This window comes from Monodelphis domestica, chromosome 7, assembly GCF_027887165.1.
Source record: "Monodelphis domestica isolate mMonDom1 chromosome 7, mMonDom1.pri, whole genome shotgun sequence".
In the NCBI taxonomy this organism is placed as follows: Eukaryota; Metazoa; Chordata; class Mammalia; order Didelphimorphia; family Didelphidae; genus Monodelphis; species Monodelphis domestica.
The window spans coordinates 138,860,395-138,887,339 of NC_077233.1; the positions used below are offsets into that span (position 1 = coordinate 138,860,395).

The 26,945-nt window shown below is 41.2% G+C and overlaps 1 protein-coding gene and 1 long non-coding RNA gene across 4 annotated transcripts in view; one reads left to right on the forward strand and one right to left on the reverse strand.

Annotated features, from left to right (window-relative positions):
* The window catches only part of TELO2 (telomere maintenance 2), a 62,539-nt gene that overhangs the window by 14,462 nt on the left and 21,132 nt on the right, over nucleotides 1-26,945 (reverse strand). For 2 of the 3 annotated variants that reach the window (XM_056805655.1, XM_056805656.1), the window contains exons 3-11: nucleotides 19,480-19,581; nucleotides 16,860-17,211; nucleotides 16,105-16,382; nucleotides 14,151-14,219; nucleotides 5,873-6,020; nucleotides 4,626-4,728; nucleotides 2,625-2,693; nucleotides 2,019-2,160; nucleotides 1,696-1,832 (exon numbers count right to left, since the gene is read on the reverse strand). In XM_056805655.1, the coding sequence (XP_056661633.1) occupies nucleotides 1,696-1,832; nucleotides 2,019-2,160; nucleotides 2,625-2,693; nucleotides 4,626-4,728; nucleotides 5,873-6,020; nucleotides 14,151-14,219; nucleotides 16,105-16,382; nucleotides 16,860-17,211; nucleotides 19,480-19,581 (1,400 nt within the window). Of the gene's footprint in view, nucleotides 1-1,695; nucleotides 1,833-2,018; nucleotides 2,161-2,624; nucleotides 2,694-4,625; nucleotides 4,729-5,872; nucleotides 6,021-14,150; nucleotides 14,220-16,104; nucleotides 16,383-16,859; nucleotides 17,212-19,479; nucleotides 19,582-26,945 lie in introns of those variants that run through there. The other variant, XM_056805657.1, reaches the window with a different exon arrangement.
* Nucleotides 19,465-26,075, forward strand: LOC130455519 (uncharacterized). Its single transcript, XR_008913541.1, has 3 exons — nucleotides 19,465-19,599; nucleotides 20,356-20,448; nucleotides 25,985-26,075. It is a non-coding gene; the product is annotated as an uncharacterized LOC130455519 (long non-coding RNA).

Consider the following 26,945-nt stretch of genomic DNA (forward strand, 5'->3'; position numbering starts at 1 on the left):
GACTTTGAGTCCAGGGATCCATCCACTATGCCACCAAGCTGCAAAACTACAGGTACACCATTCTTGGTGGCGAGGCATCCTGTGAGTGAGGCCAGAGCAAAAGCTAGGATAGTTCTTGCCCTCAGATTCATTTAGCCTTTCAGAAGAGACCTCATGATAGCGAGGTCTCACTGATAATCCCATCTCATGATGCTGGCCCCACTTGAGCCCATTATGATGAGTTCTCCATGGGCCTTGGAACAGGACTTTGTTTTAAAGCCACTAAATATCTCAGCTCGGGAGAGGTGCCTTGATGACACTGACCAAATGGGCTCTGGAGTCTCAGAGCTCTGATGTGGAATCCTCACCCAGCCCCGTGTTCAGAGGCCTCATCTACTATCTGCTCCACAAACAAGTATGTTTAGGCAGTTTTGCTCACTAAGAACAGAGCAACCCTTTTAGTCTCTGCTGACCGGCCAAGTCCATAGCAAGTCATGAAAAGAAAAAATCCACAAGCACTCAGTGATTTCTAACAATGACATTGTTTCCTTTGTCCTAAGAGAGGAAAACTGCCAACATCCAAAGAAGCGATTCTAGCCTCTAACTAGGTGGCACAGTGGACAGAGAGACAAGCCTGGAGTCAGAATGACCTGGGTTCAAATCTGGCCAGATACTTCCTAGCTGGGTGACTCTGCAAGCCAACCTCATTTGCCTAGCCCTTGCCCTTCTGTCTCAAAGTTGTTACTAAGACAGAAAATAAGGGTGGTTTTTTTTTTAAATGATTCTAGGAAGGATGATAGAGCAGAAAAAGAATAAGCCTGGAAGCCAGGAGAACCAGGTTCTTGGCTGACACTAAATAGCTAGATGGTAACCTTGGTCATTCTACCTCTTTAATCTTCTGCAACCTCAGGGAGCATGGAAAAGATACACCTGTCCTGCCTTCCTTTCAGGGTTGTGATGAGCATCATTTAAGAGAAGGGATGTAAAAATACTTAGAAAAAGAGAAAAATGTTATATAAATATAAAGCACCAGCATTAAGATGATTTGTAGTGGAGCTAAGTGCACAGGAAAATGAACGTGAACAGTCAGATTATGTTGCAATAAGAAATACCAAGAATGAAGGGACTTAAACTATTGGTAGAACTGTGAACTGATCCAGTCATTTTGGGTAACAACAAGTTGGAGTTCCCCAAAGGGCTGTAAAATTATAAATACTTTTAGACCCAGCAATATCATTGCTGGACTCATTTCCCAAGGAGATCAAGGAAAAAGGAAAGGACCTACATGTTCCCAAATATTTCTAGTAGTTCTCTTTGTGGTGGCAAAGAACTAGAAATCAAGGGGTGTCCATTAACTGGGGAATAGCTGAACAAATTGTGGTATATTATTGCAATGGATTATGACTGTGCTGTAAAGAATGATGAACAGATTATTATTTTTTTTAATTTGGAAAGAACTACATGAGATAAAGAAGAGTGAAACGAGCAGAACCAAGTGAACATTATGTATGGCTACAGATTTAATATTTGAAGAATAACTTATAAATGTTCACCTCCAGGTAATGAAACATGGAAGCCATTATCTATGATGCTTTCTGTGTTGTGAGGAGGGGAAGGAGGGGCTGAGAAACCTGGAAATAAATTGTTAATAAAAAATAAATTTATAAAATAATACATAAACAAATAAAATGAAGGGATTTCCCTGACCCCTCTCACCTGGAATTTCAACTTGGGCCCCTCTGAGTGTATTCGGGAACTGATGGTCTCTGCCACAATCATTCCCAGGTGTCGGACTTGGGGTAGACTACTCTCAATATGACACTGCACACCTCCCATCATGGTGGTCAGCAGCTCTGAAATAAAAGCAAGGCAGAAAAAAAAGAGAATCGAGGAGCTGGACTCCATACTTCCTAGTCCAAACACCTCCGCCAATGTCACAGACAGAACAAGTCAGCTGACCCCTTTTTCATGGCAGCTGGAATTTTCCCTATCATCAGTCATATAATAGGGAAGGATTCTGGCCAGCCCTGCAACCTCACCTTCCCTGATATGCTCTATCTCAGCCTCCTTCAGGTGGGACAAGCAGATCAGGAGGGCTTTGCTGATGTAAAGCTGCTGCTCCACTGGGGAGTGTTTGATGGCACTGCGGCTGCCCCAAGTCTCCAAGAGGTCCTTCAGCACCTGGTCCACATAGTCATCAGGTCAGGGTCTGCTCTCTTACCCAGCCATCCCTTTGTTCCTCTCACAAGATACTGTGTCATGTGCACGCACGCACGCGCGCACACACACACACACACACACACACACACACATATCCCCTCTCTGAGAATATTGGGCTGAAAAGAAAGGACGTTTTCAGCTTTGGTTGCAGGAGATATAAGAGAATAACTAGGAGGGGCAGAAGCTGCTAAGCCAATTAGCAGCTGGAAAAAGGGAACACCTTTACTGCACTGAGCAGATGTGCATAAATTATCTTCTTCTTTCCCTCTATACTTCTGCCCAACTAGACTTGACTGTTCTCACACAAATCGCTTTCCTTAGAAGAATTAGTTGTCCCTGTGGGTTGTGGGCCACAGGTCTCTTGAAGAGCAGCCTTCCCTTCTTAATGCCCAAAAGAAAATAAAAGGGGGATTAGCAGCAGTTACCTGTAAGAGGAGAGTTCGCCGATGGCTATCCAAGGCCAAGTATCCCAGGAGGTTTTGAAGCATTTCAGTCTGCAACAAAAGTCATTTGGATCCTTTCTAATAAAAAAACTGCAGAACTCAAGCCTCACCCATGTCCACAGAGCCCTAAAAGCTAACTGCTCATACTTGCAGGTACTCAGAATCCAGTGCATACCTGTCCCTATTACTGCCTAGAAATGGGTGGAAGGTAACGGATTAAACATAAAAAATGCAGGGATCTCATCTCAATTCTGCCATTGACTTGTGGCAAATAATTTCTTGAACAATAAAGCAGGCCCCTCCATCTACTCTATCATCAACTACCCTAACACAACTTATTTAATCCTTAGTCTTCTCTCCCCAGAGGAGAATAAGATTCTATATTCCTCATCACATTCCCATCATGTCTTATTTATGTATAACTGAAAGCAATATCAAAATGAAGTGAAGAAGGTCCCCAGGACTTTGGATAGACTCCCTATGGAGAAATTATGGCAACTAGGTGGTACAGTGGGCAGAGCATTAGGTCCAAAGTCAGGAAGACTCAGACTCATCTTCCTGATTTCAAATCTGGCCTCAGTCATGTCCTTGCCGTGTGACCTTGGGTGAGTCACTTAACCCCACCTGCCAAGCCTTTGAGGCTCTTCTGCCTTGGAATTGATACATTTAGACAGAAGTTATGGGGTTAAAAAAAAGAGAGAAAGGACTTGGACAAGAGTCTTGCAGGATGGATTGGCAAGCATGTATCATAGGAGGAAACATCCAAATTGAATATGTGAGTTGGGCCCACATCAGGGAGACCTATACATGAAATTCTATCATGCTCTTCCAATATCAAACACTCAGATAAACCCAGCCTTTCCCTTCTAAGGCAGATCAATCAACTGAGGAATAAAAACTTGAGATCTTATTAGGGAGGAACAAGATGTTCTAAACGGTTCATAGAGCCGTTGGCACATTTTGGACCCCTAAGGATGGTTGTCTTGAAACTTTTTGGTCTGCAACCCCCTTCAGAAATCTATGTTCTGTAAACCTTTTTTTTTTACAGTTTACAGTTCCTCCTCCCTATGCCATCCGCTTCTCCCAATTCTGTAAACCATCCCCAGAACAACCAATCACCATGAACACTTTCCCCCAGACAACTGGCCATTTTAGTGGCTATATTGTACGTGGTAATGGCTTTGAGAGGGGAAGGGAGGTAGACGGAGGCAGCAATATACTTTCAATGGCGACCTACAAATAAGAAGGTAACACAAGGAAACATGACTACAAAAAGAGGTAGGTCCATTGTGTCACGAGCCCTCAGAATAAGAGGCACAAAATGTGCCTACAAAATGTCAAAAAGAAGGCTTAGAGGAAGGTGGGTCTCCAGCAGGTTGGGTAGGGTCTCCATGGCTCCACCTGTGCAAGATTCTATGCAAGAACATGGAGAAGAACTGTACCAGGTAGGAGAACACAGATGTGTTAGGACCTGCCTGAACAGAAGATGTGTCCACATGGATAATCCATTAAAGTATTTCAATGATTTGTGTATTTTAAAGCTTAGCTTTAACTTTCCAATAAAATCTAGACCTGGGATAGTCTGGTACAAGGGACTCCCAATACAGAAACTCCATCCCCCTCCACCCCACCACACCCCAATTCAGACTGGCCGCTTGTCTAGGATTGCAGTGTTAGGGAGCCCCCTAGGGGCCCACAGGAGCAAGTGCTCTGTCCATGCTCACAGCACTTGGCAAAGGTCGGCCTGACTTCAAGGCCCACCTTCTGTTAACTCTGCTGGGCCATGTCTTCTAGCAGAGTATACACATCACACAAAAATATGTGCCTTTTTAACAGGGACAAGAGAAAATATAGCTGTGTAAAAGGCGCCCAGTTTTGTGCCTGCAGGCAGACCGCAGACCACCCTCTTCAGAAGCATGAGGGCCCCCTAGCCGAGGGCTGGAGCCTCTCCCCTCTGACCACATGTCCGAGACCCAAGCTCACTGGGTATCTGTATTGCATCAACAGGCATTTCCGGGTCACCACAAACTGGGCTTTCTTGTTCTTCATCACCAGGTTCCCCAGTAACTGAGAAAGAACTTTGGCTCTGAAAGAGACAGAAGAGCAGTCTAAGAGTACTCAGTCATCTAAGCTCATCAGCGTTTCTCAGTATGACCAAAGCAAAACTACTCTGTACAAACTCAGAACTGCTGGCTCTCCTAGTTATGAGGAAATAAGCTGGACCTAGCGAGGACTTACCGAGGTGGACTTACCGAGGGAGAGGTTCAGGCGGGGCTCTGGCCACACCAGAGAAATCCCTGTCTAAAAGGAGCAGCCTCACATCCCCCACGAGACTCCCAGCCTTCCCACCCACTGGCTTCAGGCCCAGGTGTTTAGGAGACAGACCTGTGTGCCCACAGCATTGCCTCTGCCAGCAAAGACTCCTATTTGAGTGCACCGGCTGCCTGGATCCTTTGTCTCCATATCTCCAGGCATGAGAACAAGTGTCAAGAGGAGATGATGTTGCATCACCATAAAAAACTCAAAGTGTACAAACTGAGAGTTGGGAAGGACCTCAGAGACCATCTAGCCCAGGTGTATCCAATTCAAACAGATATGAGGGCCACAAAAATGTACATGAGGATCCCTGAGGGCCACAAGCTAAGAAATCTACTTAGCAGCATTATCTGTTTTGTGGCATTTTTATTTGTTTTGTTAGCTATTTCCTAATTACATTTTAATCTGGTTCTGGCAACAGAACTCACAGGCCTGTGTTTGATGCCTCTGATCTAGACCAACTCCTTCATTTTGCACATGAGGAAACCAAGACACCAAGAGGTTAAACGTTTTGCCCAGTCGTGTAGGTGATAAGTGTCAGATTCAGCATCTTTGTTAAGGCAAACAAATAGCCCATTTTAAAACCAATATTTACGAAAAGAAACATCAAGAAAAATTAAGATAGCCACTCCAGTGGATCTCATTATAATCATATGTGAAATAGATTTTAAAGAAGTAGAAGGAAACAAAGTAACTCAGAAGCCAAATGAGTCAGAGCTCTTCCCCATGACTCTTTTAACATAATAGAAGGGACATAGGGAAAATGGTTAGAATACCAGTAGTGTTCCCAGTATCAGCAAGACTTTTCCAAAGGTGCCACATCATCAAATGAAAGGTTGAAAGGTCTAGGCTGACAAACATGCAACAGATACAATTTCTGAAGATATTAGGATAGTGTTTTCTTGATCTCTTACCCTGGAGCTTCTTGGAGAAGTCCAGACACTACTGCCTCCATCCCCCGGTCTGGCACACATTCCATGAGGCGCCAACTGAGTCTCTGCCAGATACAGTCAGCTTGGGTGAGCTCTGTCAAGCGGGGTACCAACACTCCCAAAATCTCTTCTGAGGGGAAAATAGACACAAAGACAAATGACTGAACTGTTGGCGACCCAGTGTCCTCAGCCAGCTTTCAAAGGAAGTTTCATCTAATCTGTATATACTTGAGACAAACTAGAAAAATAACATGCTTATAAATCTTTCTTATGTTTCAAAGAGAATACCTCTTTTTTTTATTTAATTAGTTAAGTTAGAATATTTTCCATGGTTGCAAGATTCACGTTCTTTCCCTCCCCTTCCACCACTCCCCTCCCATAGCTTTCGCGCGATTCCACTGGGTTTTACAAGACCTATTTCCATACTATTGATATTTGTACTAGGGGGATCATTTAGAGTCTACATCCCCAATCATATCCTCATTGAACCATGTGATCAAGCAGTTGTTTTTCTTCTACGTTTCTATTCCCACAGTTCTTCCTCTGGATGTGGATAGCATCTTTCTCTTAAGTCCCTCTGAATTGTTCTGGATCACTGCATTGCCACTAACGGAGAAGTCCATTACATTCAATTGTACCACAGTGTATCAGTCTCTGTGTACAATGTTTTCCTGGTTCTGCTACTCTCACTCTGCATCAGTTCCTGGAGGTCATTCCAGTCCACATGGAATTCCTCCAGTTCATAATTCCTTTTAGCACAATAGTATTCCATCACCAACAGATACCACAATTTGTTCAGCCATTCCACAATTGAAGGGCATCCCCTCATTTTCCAATTTTTTGCCACCACAAAGAGCGCAGCTATGAATATTCTTGTACAGGTCTTTTTCCTTATTATCTCTTTGGGGTACAAACCCAGCAGGACTATGCTGGATCAAAGGGCAGATAGTCTTTTAGCATCCTTTGGGCATAGTTCCAAATTGCCTTCCAGAATGGTTGGATCAGTTTACAACTCCACCAGCAATTCAAAGCAAATACTTCTAAAAGTAAGTGTCTAGGGACACTTCTTTAATCTTTACCTAACTTGGTTTACATACTGAATCACATAAAGGATGATGTGAATTGCAAAAATCCAGAGTACAAGGGGACCTCAGGAACAGATAGGTGGCTCAGTGGATAGAGAATCAGGCTTGGAGGCAGGGGGTCCTCAGTTCAAAGCTAACCTCAGATACAATACTTGTGTGGTCCTGGGCAAGTCACTTAACTCCAGTTGCCCTAGCCCTTAACATTCTTTTGCCTAGAAACCAATACTTAGAATGGAATCCAAGATAGAAGGCCAAGGATTTTTTTAAAAGGGGGGGAGATTAAAAGGAATCTCAGAGGACATTTAGTCCAACTCCTACCTGAAAGGGACAAGGTATAATGAATCTGTGCAGCACTTGAGTTAGGGTTCTAATCCCATTCTTCTATCTAGCTATGTAATCCTAAACAAGGCATTGAACTTCATGGTGCCTCAGCTTCCACATCTATAAAATGAAGGGGCTGGATGAGATGGCCTCAAATGTCCCTTCCAGTTCTATGATCCTATGACTCTATAACCAACAATGGCCTCTACACAACTGGTCATGTAGCTTCTACTTGCAGACCTTCAGTGATCTTGGTCACAAGCAAAGATGCAAAGGTAAAAGGATAGCTGTCACTAATATTTTATAAAAGCATAAATTTAAAATGCTATTAAAGAAAAGAGACCTCTCAGGAGGAGTCCTGCCTCTAGGCCGAATGACCCCTGGATAACTAAATGAACAACAAAAGCTGAAACCTGCTTCTCTGCAATTTCCAGCCCCACTGATCTTGCTTTGTCCACTGGGCCTGAGCAGAACAAGTCTAGGCCCATCTTCCTGAGATAGCCCTCCAAAGACCTGAAGACAGTTATAAGATCCTTCTCATGTCTCCTCCTTCTCTAACCTGAGTTTTTCTAGCTCCTTCAGAGTTCTTGTATGAGTTAGATGTGAAACCTTTTGTCATCCTGGTCATCTCCTCAGGATAAGCTCGCCAATGTCCTTCATAAAACCTGGCATCCAGCACTCAGTATATACCCCCAATGTGGCCTTGTCTGAGAGGGACTACAGGGCCCTATACAGGCTGGTACTAAGGACAGTAAGGACAGTAGGACTATCACTACCCCCTGCCCCCCATTCCACCCCCCCTTTTGATCCTGTGCCTCTCAATTCAAACAAGCCTGAATTAGTTTTTTCAGTGCTGCATCAGACTGCTGACTCATGGTGAGCTTATAGCCCAGGGAAACCCCTAACTGGAAGAAAGGAGAAATGAATAGATAGATAAACAGAGAAATAGGAAAAAATATTTATTAAGCCTTCACTATGTGCCAGGCACTGGGCTAAACATTGGGAATGCAAATATAAGCAAGCCAGGTGGTCCCTACCCTAAAGAAGCTTGCATTTTAAAGGAGGGAAGACAACACATAAAAGGGGAAATGGAAATTATGGGGAATGCAGCAGATGGAGAGAAGGTGGTTTCCATGGAAGCAGTCCAAGTATGAGCAAGGTAAAGCACGGTTGAGATCCTGCCTATTTATGGTAGTGTAAGGCGGAGAGTCAGCAGTAAGGAGAGAAGGGCTCTGGGAAGAGGTTTGTCAGAGAAGCACTGTGGGAGTGGAAGGGAAGGATGGGCCTTCCTTAGAAAGAATCCATATCTGGGGTCCTTTCTCAAACTTCTTCACATGAACTGTGGATTCTCATTTTGGCACTACCACTAATTAGCTATATGGCTTCCAGCAAAGGAGGGAGACAGATGTTCTGAGGAGGAAGAGGCTGCTTATCTTCCCAAGAATGATACAGAAGTGAAAGCTTAACCAGGAAGGGTCAGTGAAGAAAGAGAAAAGGGTGCTGAAAGAGCCATGTGAACCTGATAACATCTAAGACCTACCAAAGAACTTCCCAAGATTTATCAAAATGGATGAAAACAATCCTCTTCTGATGAGTCACTGTGGGCACAACTGATGATGAAGATGACGACTAGCATTTATGAAGCATTTTAAGGGCTTGTAAAGCTCTTACAAACATTTCATTTTTATCTTCACAACAATGCTGAGAAGTAGATGCTATTCCAATGCTAACCCTGAACAAGTTACAGCATATGAATGTGATAAAATACTATTGTCCTATAAGAAATGAGAAAGGGGACAGGTTCAGAAAAATGTGAGAAGAACTGATATAAAGTGGAGTGAGCAGAACCAGGAGAACAATTTATGCAATAACAATAATACTATAAAGATAATGCAAGACTTAGTACATGTGATCAACACAACAACCAACCACAGTTTCAAAAGGCTCATGATAAGAGATCCATACCCAGAAAAAGAGCTGATGGACTTAGATACAGACTGAAACATATTTTTCCTCTTTTTTTTTCTTTATTTTTTTGGACATGGATAAGAAAGTAATTTGCTTTGCATGACCATACATATTTATAAGGGGTTTTGTTTTTCTTGTCTTCTCAATGGGTAGAAGAGGGAGGGACATAATTCATAACTGAAAATAAAATAAAATTGAATTAAAAAAAGGGAATAGTTGCCATTATTATCCCCATTTTATAGTGAGTAAACTGAGGTAGATGGAGGTTGATTGTCTTGTCTAGGGTGACACAGCTAGTAAGTGTATAAGAATTTGAACTTTGGTCTTCATGGTTTCTTGGCTCCAGATCTAGACTTTGCTATTTTATACCTCATCATTCTAGAAGGGACCTAAAAAGTATTGCCAATGAATAGGAAATCCAGGGCAAGAAACTAAAGACCATAGTGGGCAAGTTTGTGTTTTCTTAGTTGTCCAGTGAAAGCAACAAATGTAAAAGAGAAAAATTAATTTAGGAAGTGCATAGTTGGCTAATAAGGTATTGTCTGAGAATGGGATTTGGGCCCCAACTGAAAAGATAAAAATAACAGATTCTTGGACAGAAATGGAGTGCACCTAACAAAGGCTGTTAAAATATTTTTAACAGGTGTCTTAGAAGCTAAATAAAGGGGTTTTAAACTAAAAATGTTGGGAGGAGGGAGAAGACTGCCTCTGTTTATCCCCCAAATTAGAGAACAGAGTAACTACAGTGAAGAAAAATAGCAGCTGCAACACCCAAAAGTTTACAGGAGGCAAAAACCTAGAAAGGAGCTAAAAATAAAACCTATGGCCTCAAATGTGGATATGCAAATGCATAAAGTATAGACAACAAGCAAAATAACTGGAGATCCTAACTGAAAAGAGGCAACTTTGACTTCATAGATATCGCTAAGACTTGAAGGGCTGAAACCCATGTCTGGAATATGGCTTTGGGTGGGAATATCTTATTCAAAAGAAACAAAATGGGTAAAAGTAGGCAAGGTAATACTATATTTTAAGAAGGCATATTCATTTGATAAAATCCAAGAGCTGGAGTAAGGGAAACCCAATGAAGAGTAATTAGACAAAGGTCAAGAGAGGGTGAAACAAAAGTGATTTTGTCATTGGAGTTGTCAGGAATGTCTGAACCCCCAAAATAACCCTTGCTAATGCCTCTCATTTTTCTGAGTTGCCATATTCTTCAAGCCCAGACCTAGCTGAGTATATCACACCCAATCAAGAATGTGTGTGAGGGGGCAGCTGGGTAGCTCAGTGGACTGAGAGCCAGGCCTAGAGACAGGAGGTCCTGGGTTCAAATCTGGCCTCAGACACTTCCTAGCTGTGTGACCCTGGGCAAGTCCCTTGACCCCCATTGCCTAGCCCTTACCACTCTTCTGCCTTGGAGCCAATACACAGTATTGACTCCAAGATGGAAGGTAAGGGTTTATAAAAAAAAAAAAAAAGAATGTGTGTGACCTTGGCATAACAACAGTCCTTTGCATGCATACACTCAGGTTGAATTCTGCTGCTGTCAATCAGTTACTGTAAAAACCTATAATCTCCACTTTTATTAAAACTTAGTAGCTCTGGGGGCAGCTGGGTAGCTCAGTGGATTGAGAGCCAAGCCTAGAGACGGGAGGTCCTGGGTTCAAATCTGGCCTCAGACACTTCTCAGCTGTGTGACCCTGGGCAAGTCCCTTGACCCCCATTGCCTAGCCCTTACCACTCTTCTTCCTTGGAGCCAATACACAGTACTGACTCCAAGATGGAAGGTAAGGGTTATTAAAAAACAAAACAGAACAAAAAAACTTAGTAGCTCTTAAAAAAAAAAACAACCTATGACCAGCACAAACTGGCAACTGCTAAAGCTGAGCAAACTTGTACTTGCAGAAACCACATCTAGGTGAGGAAACCCTGAAAGAATAGGTCCTTTGATGCTGGGCAAACTCTGTCTTGTCACTAAACAAACTTGGCCATAGTTTCCTTGGCTCTACTTGTTTTCTGTCTTATCACAACTATATGTATTGAGGCTTCACCTCATTGTTTTGGATTTGCTTCTAGGCCAAAACCCAACACAACTCTGTCTAGTTTTCACTCCTCCAACATAATAAAGAAGTTTTTGCTTATGACCTTTTGTGAGCTCACTGCTACTTATTTCCTAGAATTTATCAAAGTCTGCTACAGACCAGCAGAACAGGACAGAAAAAGGAAACAGAAAAGGAGTTTGGGGAATGGATCAAGAGGTGGCACATGGACATAATACAGCAATGATGGATGATCTCAAATACACAGGTAGCTGCTGGATCTAGAGTTCTCTCCAAAGTTAGCGAATAACCTGTTGACGTGCCTTAGTGATAATTTCATCCTTCCAAAGGTAGAGGAACTGACAAGAAACATTTTATTCTGGATATGATTCTGACTAACAGGGAAGACCTGTTTTCTGATGTGGAAATGATTGGAGGTGCCTAGGGAAAAGTAGCTGCACCCGTCTTTAGTCTGTGATGGAGGAGAGGAAATCCAGGCATAGTCTGACATGTCCCCTAGTTAAGGGATAGCATAACAGCATAACAGCTGAAATCCTACAGGCAGTCAGCCCAGAAGGGATGGGAGATACTCAAGAATGAAATTCAAAAGAAACAAAGGGCAACATTCCCTATGAAGAGGGAAAATGAGATTTGTCTGAAAAAACTGATATGGATCTATTAGAAATGTACAGAAGATAGAATGTAGGCCAGGGCTAAAGAGAATGATGGGAAAAGTATACAAGTGTCAGCAATGCCAATGCTCAGGATGAACTGCGCCAATGGAGGAAAGCTAAGGACAGTGAAATGGGATGAAGGTGGGTGGTTTAAGCTATACTAGGAGAAAGAAGGGATTTAAAGAAGGGATAGGCCATTTGCTTGGCTGGGGCAGTGAAAAGTAACCACAGAGAGGAGACAGAGCTGCTCAGTTCAGATTATATTTGGTTTTTTTCTGCCAAAGAGAATGATCTCTGCACTGAACAAAACAGAAGAAAAATAATGAGCAGAGAGCCAATATTCAAGACTGTAAAAATGGAGATTTGAACCCCAGACTTCAATCCCCAGAAGTCCTTGGTAGTTCCCAGAATTCCCTATAATCTCACCTGAGATCCCCACCTGGGCGAGATCAAAATTTGTATTTAAATTGGCTGTGTAAACCTTAAAATTTCACAGTAACGCCTACTTCTTCCTCTTTCTCTATTCAGAGATTGCAACAAGATGTAGTGAGTAGGTTGTGAATGGGCTAATGTGCCCTAGGCACATGCTTTTCTTATTCTGTATTTCTTTATCCTTGATTTCTAATAATCTTTAACAAACCTCTAAAAATATAATAACTTTTATTACAAGAGACTAAATTTAACTTTTACAAGACAAAAAAGGAAAGAGTAAGAGAGTACCGGGTACCTAGTCCAGATGAACCACACCCTTAAGGACTGAAAGAATGAACAGGCAAGATTGCTAAGTCCCCATCAGTGATATATGAAAAATGATGGAAAATGGAAGAAGTACCACAAGCTTGAAGAAGGGCAAACATCATCCTGGGTTTTTTTAAAAAAAGGGAGTCTACAAACTACAGGCCAAGAAGCTTGACTTTAATTCCTGAGAAAATTCTAAACTGTATTAATAAACATCCAGAAAGAGAGGGAATTATTACAAAGAGCCAGCCTGGCTTCATCTAGAATACCTTTCATCAAATTGACCTCATTCCTTTTTTGGACAGGATTAATAAACTAGCAGATGAAAGGAATATTGTGGATGGCCTACTTAGTTTTTAGTAAGCTTTTGATAAAATATTCATACTATTAATGTGGAGACAATGAAGAGATATGGACTGGATAAAAATAAAATCAAGTGACTCAAAGAATAGTTGTTAATGGTTCAATCTCAGCATGGCAGAAGGTGTCCAATGGATTGCTTCAGTACTTGCTCCCGGGCTATCAATGATACAAATTAAGTTGTCAAATTTTCAGATCACACAAAGCTAGGAGGAACAGCTAACACTTTGGATCCAAAAACATCTTGGCATGGAAGAGCATTGAGCTGACTTTAATAATACAAAATTCAATAGGGATAAATGAAACATCTAGCGTTTAGGTATAAAAAAGAAGCATTGGAAGCACAAGAGCAGGGAGGCATGGTTAGAAAGCAGTTGCTCTGAAAAAGACCTACAATTTTAGGGAGCTGTGAGCTTAAGCACATCAGCAGTATGGCATAGCAGCCAATAAACCAAACTTTCTCTTAGGCTTCATTATAAAGGATGAGGGAGGTGATGGTCCCATGGGACTCTGCTCTCTCATATCTCAACTGGAATAGTGAGTTCAGTTCTGGCCATCAAAGCTTAACAAAGAAATTTATAAGTAGCAGAAGCTTATTGCTGACTAGTTGTTGGGTATGTTAGAGCAGGGATTCCTTTCATGTATGGTTTGTACTAAATACATACCCAAGTGCCTTCCAACTCTGAAATTTTGAGAGTCTATAATGTCTTCCTACATTATTTTAAGAACTGACTGGAAAAACAGATGCAAAAAAAGGTATAATAAACATAAATTATTATTAAAATGGGGCAGCTAGGTGGTTCAGTGGCCAAAGTGCAGAACCCAAGGTTAGGAAGACTCATCTTCTTGAGTTCAAATCTGGCCTCAGACACTTATTAACTGGGTAAGTCACTTAATCCTTTTTGCCTCAATTTCATCTATAAAATTAGCTGGAGAAGGAAATTGCAAACCATTCCAGTATCTGTTGTGAAAACTCCAAATGGAGTCCTGAAAAGTCTAACACAAATGAAAACAACTGAATAAAAGCAACAACAACTTTAAAATATAAGTTGTTCCAGAATTACAAAGTACTCACTTTGTCTCCCATGGATGCAGACTTTCGCTAGTATTTGGGATAGAAAGGAGATGGAACAATCCGAGCCTCCTAGAGTAGGAAAAAAAGATTCATAAAATTAAGGGAAATTAACATTGTTAGTAACCACCCTGTCCCTACTGAACTCTCCTGCTAACCCACATATTCACTCATCTATTTATTCAACAAATATTTACTGAGTGCCTAATATGTGCAAGGCCCTGTACCAGGTAACAATGTCACCCTAGAAACATTTCTGTATAAATTACCAAATAGGAAGTAAAGATCTGTGTGGTGAAGGTCACAAATTTGGCCATTTCCCTGCCTTCAGAGCACTTATATTCTGAAGGGATACGCTCCTAAATCTGCATGGCAGTAGCAAGAAGAACAGATCAAAGAAAGGGTCCCCTATCAGCCAGGAGTTGAAAAAAACAATGGCCTTTATGCCAAGTTCATAGATTTTCCTTCTTCACTTCTAAAATCTTTATTCATAAACAGTGCAGTATGCTTTCAAAATGTATCATTCTTTCCAGCATCAACATTTTATAAGTTTGGTCAAGGAAAGGAGACCTCACAGGTCCATGATGCTGATGCTGATAGCATTTCTGTTGCTTTAAGGTTTGCAAAGCACTTTACAAATAGTATTTATCCTTACAACAACCATAGGAGGTACAAACTATTATTATCAACTCCACTTTACAGATGAAGAAACTAAGACAGACAGAAGTGAAGTAACTTGCCTAGGGCCACACATCTAATAAATGTCTAAGACCAGATCTGAACTCAGACCTACCAAGTATCACAATCAATCAATCAACAAGCAAATATTAAGCATCTCCTATATGCTAAGAACTGTGCTAGGTGCTAAGGGCACAATGACCAAAGACAACACACATATGTAAGATAAATGCCAGGTAAAGCAGAGCTTTACAAAAGCTCACAAAGAGGCAGCCCCACACCATGCAAACCTTGCATTCAGTGCAAATTCTTGGTACTGTGGCAACAGAGATGAAAACCATCAACTCCAAGGACAAGAACCATTTTCTGCCTCAGAACTAGGAACCAAAGTGGGGCTAGTCACTTCTCTTTGGGCCTGTTCCTGCAGAGCCTGTCATTCACAAGGGAACCACATTCATAAAGCCAGACAGGGCTTAGTCAAATTTATGGCTTGGGCTGGTCCTACAACTTATAAAAATTTCTCCAGAACCCCTTTTGAATCTCCCTTGACTACATAATTAAAAAGGTGACTACTTCTATGCTTAGAGTTAAAAGCTCAGAAAACCTTGTATTTTGTAAACTGTTTTGCCATCACACTGTGATTATGCCCCATGGTTCTACAGAAATATTTTAAGTTCTCCAGTCAGAAGCCCTGGGTTCAAATCCAGTTTCTAATCCTTACCTTCTGTGTGACATGGGGTATATCACTGAGTCCCTCATTACCTCAGTTTATTCAACTGTCAAGAAGGGAGTTAGACTAGACTAGCCCCCCAAAATCTAAGTCTATGACTTCGAGACTTCTGTGAAGATCCTTGATAAATATTCATCAATAATGTTAACTACCAAAGGCATATTGATAACATTTTCAAGAACCAATCCGGAACAGTAAATAAAGACTCCTGGAAGCTGGCCACAGAAGAGAGAAAGAAAGAATCTCTGCAATTTTACTATGGATAGCTAAAACAGAAGATAACCTCTCCTTTGACCAAGCAAAGAAGAACTGAACTAGCTCTCTCCTGTCCTAATGAATTTATCAAATACTCAGCAGAAAAAGATGGAAGCCTTATTGTCCAGAGGTTAAAATCTAAGCCACTCATACTCAAGGTGTTCAGTATCTCTGCCCTGAGGAATAGGGGCTGGGAAAGATAAAAGTTCCCTAATAAATCTGGACACATTACTACTGCCATCTGTGGAAGTGTTGAGTGGTTTAGGAGGAGGGAGTTCCAAAGGCTATGCTCACCTCTGAGTGAGTCAGAGATCTTCTGGAGCACCTGGATCATTTCCTCCCCCAGCAAAGGGAAGTAGTTCTGGGGAAAGAATAGGGATGGGCAGTGCTCCTTCATCCGGTTACCCAGGTGATCGGGCAGACACACAACTTTGCTGAGGAGAGTCTCCTGGAGAAGGGATGAGCCCCGAGGCACCTGTTGCTGACATATCTCCCACATCAGTTCTACCAGTCTGCCCCTCTTCAGGAACTTGGTAAGCACCTGGGACATTTTCATCAGACGAAAGCTCGGACTATAATCAAAACAGAAGTTGAAGGAAAGGCCTTAGTAAGAGGACAGATGGTGACTACTGACTACAGCATTTCTGAATCCAAGAGACATAAGTTAGAAGTCACCACGCAATGCTATATAAACATAACCTGCTATTAATAATTCTCCACATAATCAATAATGAAGCAAGCCACTCACTTCCTCACAGAGAAATGATGGACTCTTCCCTAAAGGGAGATGATAGACTCCCAATGTGGAGGGAGGACTAGGGGTGTGAAAAATGTTTTTAAAATTAGTTTTCCTCAGTTTTACCCATTCTACCCAGTACTCCCCTACTCCATATAAATTATTAGATGTTTATTAATAGAAAAAACCAGGATGGCCAATTATTCATAGAATTAAGGTCAGCAAGCTGGTAACCCTTCCAAGCTTAGACTGCTTATGTTATTGCTTAAACAAACAAAATCTCAAAATACAAAATCTAGTTAACTATACTTACCCAGCAGTAACAATGATGGATTCCATCAAGACCAGAAAGGCTTGGTCAGCAGGACTTTCTAGAAAAAAGCTATCCCATAATTCTTCTAACTGGCCAGCAGGTAGCAGTTCCAGCCAATCAGGGCTCAATTTGTTGACAAGACATTGAAGGAAGGTAGAAAAGTGGATCTTGGAACATTCTTCCCTCTCTCTAGGTGGGACTATGTTCTGTAATCCATTCAAGTAGTGCTTCACAGACCTCAGGGCCTCAGAGATTTGTACCCCATCACTGGAAGATGAAAGAGTCTGGAGAGCTTCTTGCATAGTGTGACGGACCTGAGAAAGCTCAGAATCCATTGTGTTCTCTTTCAGAGCTGGAAATGATTAAAAAAAAAATTTAATACAAGTATTCAACACTAGGTATCAGTTCCCATCATAAAAAAAAAATAGGTTAGTAGTAAATATCACATGCTGTTGAGTCATTTCAGTTATGTCCAACTCTTTGACCCCATTTTGGCATTTTTTTTTTGCCATTTTCCTGGCAAAGATACAAGAGTGACTTGCCATTCCTTCTCCAACTCATTTTATAAATGAGAAAACTGAGGCAGACAGGATTAAGTGACCTGCCCTGGATCACACAGCTAGCAAGTATCTGAGACTAGATTTGAACTCATGAAGTTGAGCCTTCTAATTCCACTTCCAATACTCAATAGAGCATTGTGCCATCTAGCTGCCCCTTAAACATAATTTATTATATTTGCAATGTTAATACCTACCTTGTTGTTTAGTGGTATCTGACTATTCATGACCTCAAGGACTATACTGTTCATGAGGTTTTCTTAACAAAACATAATGTGGCTTGCCATTTCCTTCTCCAGTAGATTAAAGCAAACAAAGTACTCTATCCAATGAACCACAAATTCACCCAATATCATCTATAACATTATATAAAATTATCTTTTCGTTATCACAATTTCATAGAAACCTCTCTTTCACATATAAGCTAAGTAAATATATCACTTACATCAAGTGTTTACTTTTTCTCTCATTTGCCTCTACCCTTAACATTTTCCAGGTTGGTTTCTTTTCCCTGCCATTCTACCAAAGCCATTAAGAAATCATTTCATAACTAAGTTCAAAGGCTATTTTCCCCAATCAAATTACTTTGGCCTCTTCTCCTATCCTGCTCCTTTTTATGCCTCCTTCCAATCTGAAGTATCAGAGAGCCTTCACTTGGTTCTTCCTACTTCTCCAAATGTTAAATTTCAGTTTGCAATTCTAAAAAAACAATTTTTGAAAAAGATTCTTTCACTAAATCATGGCATCTAAAACTACAATGAGCCTCAGAGGTCCCCTTGTCCAAATTCTCATTCCATTCAGGATTCCCCTCTAAAATTACCCCTAAAAGGTAGTCAGTCAACCCTCTGCTTAAAACAGTACTGTCAGTTCCTTGAAAACAACAATCTTACACATATCTATGTACTACCACTGCTAACACAGTAGTGGGTACACAGCAAGTACTCAGTAAAGATTTGCTCAGTTGAAATGACAGTTTGAGTGGCATACTTTGCTAACCCTTGCCTTATACTTATTTTAAGAGGTCTAATGGGAAAGCTATCTATCCAGAAAGCATGATATAAATATCTGAGATTAATGTCATTTATCTAGAACTTCCTGCCCAAGCTAGTGTGAATTTCAGTTTGCAATAATCTCTTTAGGATTCTACAGTTTCCAAAGTTACTTCTTTACAACAAATTCCAGCACCTAGCAATGTCTGGCACAAAATAGGCACTTAATAAATGTTTATTGATTGATTTAATAAACTCCTAAGGGGGTTGTACATATGCAAGTAATTACCTCAGCCTGACTAGTGACAGAACACAAAACTAAAAGACAAATCCCAACAATGTCACTGAACCACTGTGTGACTTGGGTCTTCTCTGGCCCTCAGTTTCTTTTTCTGTAAAAGGAGGCAGCCGGGCCTCGACCAATCTCTAAGATCTCAGCCAGCCCTGACATTCTATGATCACTGGTGTGGCAGAAAGAGCACTGGATATGGAAGAGGATGATCTGTGCTGAAACCTGCTATTTACCACCTGTGTGGCCTCAGACGGGTCCCCTGATCAATTTAATTTTTAAGACTCCCTTTCCCAACCCAGGAGTTTGTTTAAAATCCATACATTAGTACCAAGCATGTGAAAACTTTTTTCACACAGACATCTGCCAATCTAGAAATAAGGAGATTGAGGCGTGAACAGACATACTAGGGCTGGTGAGGTGGGACAAGACAGGAGAGGGGAGGGACTTGGCCAGTACCAGCCAATCATACACAGCAAGAAGCCCGGCCTTGCGCCTTGCTTGCAAGCAAGAAGCCTTGCTTGCGCCTACCCTTGCCTGCTGGCGGCAGCCAATCAGCGCTCCGTGCAGCGCCTCTTCACAACTTACGTAACGACAGTCCCGGAAGTGTGAATATTCACGATAGCCCCGATTCAAGCTCCGGTTACTGCTATGTTTTTATCCCTGGCCCCTCGCCCCACTTCCCCCATAGGGTGCTGACCAGTGAGTCTCCCTGCCAGCTATTCACCCAGTATCCGTTCTTCGGCAGTCCTCCACGCTCAACAGCAGTACCTACGGCCACTTACCACTTACCATCCATTCTCGATTCGACGCCACTCCGCTCTGCTTTGCCCCTTGGAATCCCAACCGCAATCTAGTCTTTTTCATTTCTCCATACAGAATGGGACCTATGGAACAAAATACAAGTACAAAATCAAAGAAAAATATATATATATATATATATACTGAATGGGGCAGGGGGAGGAGGGGGACAGAGGGCGGTAAACCAGAATGTCTTTTTTTTCTCGTCGGTAGCTGGGCACATTTGTGACGAATCGGCGGGAGGTTTCTCGGCCTTCCCGAAACAATCGCGAGAATATGGACGTGAATTGAAGCTGGAAAGAAGGGTGGGGCAGAAGGCTGTGTATTGGAAGTCAAAAGAACTTGTTTCTATTAGTTGTAGTCTAATAGGGGGGAGGGAGTATTACCTGTCGTGGGAGAGGAAATTGAGGACCAAGAGACTTGGTCAACACTGGGTTGCAAGGCACACGCGGGCGAACGTATATATATATATACACATTTTATACAGTCGCATACTATCATTTTCCTGTTGTATATTTCCAATTTTTTTGCCCCACAGTCGTGTATCAAAACTCATAAGATCCAAAAGAAGCCTCATATTTCCCCCAAACCCTCTTATGAAGTTTCCTATTTTCTGTCAAGGACACCACATCCTAGTAGTCATCTAGATCAACAGCCTCATCCTAATTCCTGATTTCTCACTCAAAATCAAATTTATAAAACCAAGCAAAATAAATGTTTCTTCTCTTCCTTTCTCCTTTCTCTTTCTCCCACATATCCAATCAGTTGCCAAATCTTGGCATTTTTATCATATTCATTTCCTCAACATGTGCAATACTTTTCTCTTTGCTCAGGTTCTCATCTCTTCTGGTTTATTGCAGTAGCTTCCTAATTGGTGCTTCTTCTTCAAGTCTTCTCCCTCAACATTCCATCCTCCTATTGATTAGAGAAATGCAACTGAAAACAACTTCAAGGTATCACCTCACACCTCTCAGACTGGCCAGAAAATTAAGATACCATTACACTGTTGGTTGAATTGTAAACAGATACAATCATTCTGGAGAGCATTATGGAAATGACCCAGCAATACCACTAATGGGTCTGTATCACAAAGAGATCAGAGATAGGGGGAAAGGACCTGCTTATACATTTTTAGCAGCTCTTTTTGTTGTGGCAAAGGATTGGAAATTGAGGGAGTGTCCATCAATTGAAGAACAGCTAAACAAATTGTGGTACATGGTTGTAATGGAATACTATTGTGCCATAAGAAATGATGAATGGATGAGTTCAGAAAAACCTGGAAAGACATATAAACTGATGAAAAGTGAAGTGAGAAGAAGTAGGAGAACAATATATGTAGTAAACAGAAATATTGTATAATGATCAACTGTGAACTAAACTATTATCAGCAAAACAATTTCCCAAGATTACCTGAAGGAACCCTTGATAAAAAATGCTATCCACAGCCAAACAAGGAACTGTTAGAGTTTGGTTGAAGATCAAAGCCTACCGTTTTTCACTTTATTTTCTTCATAAGTTTTTGTAGTAGTAAGCAGTTTGGAATCATTGAAAGAACTGCATAATTTCCCAAATGATGTCCCACCTAATTTCCTCCTTATATCTGATTCTAACTCTGTCAATTTGCAACTCCTCTCTAATTTATTTATATAAAACAGTCCTTGGGGGAAGCAAGGGGTTCAGTGGATTGAGAGATGTTAGGTCCTAGGTTCAAATGTGACCTCACACATTTCCTATTTATGTGATTGTAGGAAAATTACTTAATCTCCATAATCTAGCCTTCACGGAATCTTCTGCCTTGGAACCAATATACAAATTGATTCTAAGACAGAAGGTAAGGGTTTTAAAAAACCAAAACAGTTCTCAACTGGAACCCACAAACTTTTTTTAAAAACTATTTTGAGAACTATTTCAATATAATTACTTTCTTTTATAATCCTGTTTTATTTATTTTTTCATAAAAATAAATAAACTCCTTGCCTCATTTATTAGTTCAATGGTTTTCTTACTTTCAATTTTATAAATCTCTTCCTTGATTTTCAGTATCTCTAATATGGTGTTTTGTTGGGGATTTTCAACTTGTTCTTTTTCTAGTTTGTTTTTTTAATTGCATATCCAATACATTGACCTGCCCTTTCTCTAATTTATTGATGTAAGTGTCAACTAGAAAAAAACGCAGAACTATTAAATAGTCAAAAATCACTCTTTAATCAAGGGAAAAGGGGCTGTCCAAGACTGCACAGAGTCAAGACACCCTGGTCACCAGCCCCTGGGAGTTCCACCAACTCAGGAAAGAACTTGGGGAACCTATATACCACTCTAGATGGCCTGGGAGCTTTAGGATTAGAGGGACAGTTGATTGACTTTATAATGGTGAGAAAGGAAAATGAGGAGTTCCAGACAGGAATAATAGTGAGGGGCTGATGCCCTACAATGGACACAAAAGAGAAAGACTCAGCCCAGGGCTGGGTCACCTTGGTCATGGACCTTAGCCTAGGGGGAGAAACCATAGGGACAAAAGGGATACTTAACATTGGGTGGGAATAGCTGTTCCCACCCAAACTACCAGGAAGTCCATTGTCTGGTGAAAAGGGACTTTCCCTCAGGGGAAAACCTCTCCTGCAACCAGGTTGTAGAAACCTGGGGTTTCTACACTCAAACTAAATAAACTGGGGATCTCTAGATTTCCATGTTGACATAAGCATTAAGAGAGATGAATTTTGACTGCATCCCATAAATTTTGATATATTCCTCCTCATTGTCATTTTCTTCAACAAAATTGTTGATTAGTTCTATGATTAGTTTTGACCCCTTTATTTTTAGTATAAGATTGATTTAGTTTCCAATTGGCTTTCTTCTGTCCTTCCTTGAGTGTAATTTCTATTGTATTATGGTCTGAAAGGTATACATTTAATATTCCTGCTTTTCTACATTTGAATAAGAGGTTTTTATGCCTTATTATGTGACTGATTTTTGTAAAAGTGTTATGTACTTCTGTGAAAGGGTATGTTCCTTTCTATTCCCATTCAATTTTCTTCAGAGGTTTATCATATCCAGCTTTTCTAAGTTCTATTTACCTCCTTAAATTATTTCTTTTTTTTCTTTTTTATTGGATTTATATACATTTGTAAGGAGAAGGTTGAGGTCCCCCACTAGTAACATTTTACTATCTATTTCCTCCTGTAGCTCATGAAGCTTTTACTTTAAGAATCTAAATGCTGTGCCATTTAGTGCATATATATTTTAATATTGCTATTGCTTCATTATCTATGGTGCCTTTTATCACAATGTAATTTCCTTCCTTATCTGTTTTAATTAGATAAATTTTTATTTTTGCTTTGTCTGAGATCATTCACACTTATGTTACTAATTATGGGTTTCCCTCCATCTTATTTTCAATTTACTCTTCTCCCTCTCTCCTTTTAGCCTTCCTCTGTTCAAAACACAACATTTTGGGTTTTTTTTCCCTTCTATGTCTTATGTTTCTTATATGTTTTCTTTCAGGGTATCATGAACATGGAAATATGTATTTCATGTCAGCACTGGTATAACCTATACAAACTACTTACCATATCAGGGAGGTGTAATAGATAATATTGAGGGGGTATATTTGATGGGTAAATGATAACTAATAAATCAGGTAGTTATCTTCTTTTGTCTACCCTCCTCCCTCTATTCCTCCCTTCCTTCCTCTTCCAGCCTCCCACTCCCCCCCCCCCCCTTTCTTCTTTCTTCTTTATCTAAATCACTCAGGGTGAGTTCGTGTTGTCTCAAATGAAAATACTTTCTCTCTTCTTTATCCAAGAAAGGGTTTATTTGGGGAAGACAGGAAAAGATGGAGGATGGAGGTAAAAGGATTGGGGTTTCCCCAATTCTATATTTAGCCTTAGATTGGAGGATATTGAGAGAATGGTTGATAGGTCTAGTATTTCAGTCACTATCACCAACAGAGCAAGTCAGAGAGATATTTGGCCTATTGTCCTTCTGCCTTCAAAGTCACCAGGTCACCTCCAGCTTTATTAACCCAAGTCCCAGAGATAAACCCAGCTTCTTCCTTGCTTCAAAGGCATCCAGGAAGTCAGTCAGGACCCTGATTCAAAGGCAACCAGCATCAACCCAGTCCACCAAAATTCAGCCAGCCGTTGGTTTGGCTCCAACGTGCCTTTCCCAGTAACATTCCAAATCAGAATCTTCATTTGATTCACAGTCAGGTCACCACTCAGCCACTGCTTCTGTCCTTTTGCATGCCTTAATTTCTCTCTTCCACAGAGGAAAGAGGGAAGGGAGGGAGGGAAAAAATCTGGATTGCAAAATAACAATTGGTAAAAAGTCTTTCAACATTGTCAACATGGAATCTAGGAATCCCAAACTTGTTACCTAGTGATGTTATGGGCATGGAAGGATACCCTTTGGGGTTCGGGAAGGATGCCTTTTGCAAGCATGCAATGACTCCAAAACTTAGCTTAAAAACAAAAAGAGATTTATTAATTTAGAAAGTAATGTTGAGAGTGGCCAGGAGGATAGCAAGGTGGAACAGCAAGATGGGGAGCAGTTCCCTGGGAGGACAGCATGAAAGGAAAGGCTGTTCCCCCAAGAGGACAGCATGGATGGAGAGGCTGTCCCCCAGACGACATCAGTTCTGGGGATTTTATACATTCTTCACAACAGTTAGTCACTCAGGCATGAGGTGGAGTGTTCATACTGGGGTTGCCTGGGGACATAAAGATTCCTTAGTTTTAGGGGACAAACAGATGTCTGATAGGATCTGTGATCTGAAGGTGCATCTTTCTGTCCATCTAGAGGACAATCAAAGAAAGATAGTCATCTCAGGACCCTAGGTGGGGTCATTGGATGTTTTTAGTCTCAGAGTCAGAAAAACAACAAGGGAGTTCCCTTGACAATAGTTCTCCTGGGTTTCTGGGGTACAGTGCCCATGTCAGTGAGATCTGATGAACCCCAATTTTCAGGACTAGCTTGTAGATTGGAGACCCCAAAGCTTGTACTTGTTCCCTGTTCCCATGGAATCTACTCTGAAGGGAATCCCAAACTATCAGTTTCAGACTGAATGGGGGGACCCTCAGGGAATGACAATCCTGGTTGGGTGAGACTAAGCATATGCTAAAGACGCTCTTTGTTTTAGGTAATCTCCCCTATTGTATTAGAACCTTTCCCAAGAATATCCACACCTTGGCAGGAACCATCCTTTAGTATCCATTGTAAGCAGCCCCTTCTCTTACACTCTAGCCTCTAGCTATGATTCCTTTCCCAAGCTTGATTGTATCCTGTCTGTGTATTTTGAACACTCCCATTTTCTTTGTAGCTATAGTGATGTCAATCATCTTTCCCTGCCCCTGGATTCCCCAAATGGTATATAGGTTACCCAAATTCTTTTGTTCTTCAGAGTCCATCCTGAGTCAGTGGCATTCCCAGGGGTCAGTGACCAGGGTCCAGACTCTGTGCAGTATAATCACAAAAAATGTGGGCTTCAAGACTATGAATTGCCAAAACTGTAAAGGTATTGGCCAAACTGTAAAGATAATTTTTAGTGTCTTGATTTAAATAAAAAATAAGTGGTCACCATGGGAAAATTCCCAAATATGAAAATACCCAAGTCAGCTGTGTTTCATGGAGATTTTAATTAATACAAATGAAGGAATTAGGGGAAGGGAGAGAGAGAAAGAGAAAATAATAGGAAGGCCCTAGGCCAAATGGGCTAGACCTGAGCCTTAAGAGAGACTAGTCAGTCTTATCACTCACCACAAGATTATCCTAAAGCAAAACTCCAGTCCTTCATTGAAATCCTCAACTGAACTCAGTTCAGAGACCCAGCTCCTCCAAACTAACTCCATACTCCAACTAAGTTCAGAGAACCACCTCTGAACTCCTGGCCTTTTAAAGAGAAATTTCTCTTATGGCACCTCCCCTAAAATTTCACATCTACCAATCACAGTAGACGTTTTCCCCCAGGACTATCCATTGTTAGTTCACATCTTCTTTTGTTATCACCTTCTCTGATTAGATTATATCTTCTGAGTATTTCACATCTCTTTGCTAAGCTTGCCTTTTGTAAGTTGCTTGACCTTTTAGTGATTAATTTAACCTTTTTAGGTAGTTAGCCCCTTTTTGTATTAGATCTAAAAATAGACCACCTAGCTTAAGGTTCTAGCCTTACTATAAATATGAGTTAGGGACTTTTCATTGTTCAATCAGGAGTTTACAGCTTTATCTTCCCCTAAGGCACTGTCTGAGCAGGGTGGAGTAATTTTAAAATTCCCAATACATTCCTGATCAAGTACCTCCATTTGTTACAATAGGGGAATAGCTTAACCAAATCTTCTAAGGTACAGTCTGAGCAGTTTTTAAGATTCACAGAGTCTTGGGGAATAGTTCTTTTGTCGTGGCCTATTAGCGCTGAGGCCTTTAGTGCTGAATCCCTTTAACCCTTGATTAAAGAGTGATTTTGACTATTTAATAGTTCTGTGTTTTTTCTAGTTGACATAATGGAGGTTCCACCGAGATCTGAAGTCCCGGCTGCCTGAGCCCTCCCGCTAACGAGGACCCAAAGACTTGAGGTACCTCACACAACCTATTTGGGGTTGGGTCAGAAGTCTGGTTAGCAAGGACCAGGTAAGTGGTTCTCAGAAGTAGGACTCGCATCTCGTGTTTGGGAGTGACTCACTCTTTAATTAAGGGATTGTTGGTTGGGCATCTGTGGGGTACACAGAGCTGCATCATCCATAGCCACCTGGGTGCTATTGGACATGGGTAACAGCTTGTCTGTTGTCCCAAGGTAAGTTGGGAGCAGTCAGCAGCCCAAAGAACCACCTAGAAGTGCAGCCGCAAGTTACATGATTTCTAAGTGTGGACCTGGATGCAGGTTAACATTTCCCAGTTAACATATGGCGAGTCAGCCATTGCCAAAGTTATGGCTGCCTAAACCTCCAGCCAGCTTGACCACTGACGAGAGGTACACACAAGAACCCATTGAGTTCAGTCGGGAGTCAGCTGGGCGAGTTTGGTTAGGTAAGCCAAACTCTTGGCAAACAAACCTCTCTTTAATCAGTAACCAAATGGGCAACCATGTCACTGTGAATGCCCCAGCGAACCCCCCAATGGAACCGCTGCTGATGCTGAATTCATGTTCCATACATTATGGACCAGGTACCTGCAAATGGTAGAAAGAGAAGTAAGAGTGAGGATAGCATAGGTCAGATGCGTGAAAGGTTGGCTGAAAGCTTTGAATGGGAAACTCGAGTTGGAGTGTGAGGGCCTGAGTGTTCAATTGAAAGTCTGAGTTAACTGCTTTAAGTTGATTAAGAAAGATATTTTCTTCATGAATTGAGATACAATGGCTTGAGGTTTAAATGTTAATAAAAGTTTATGAAAAACCTCATAGAAGCTTAAGAACTTAAGTTCTGGGTTTATTATACATTTTTCTGTGGGCTTTTGCTTG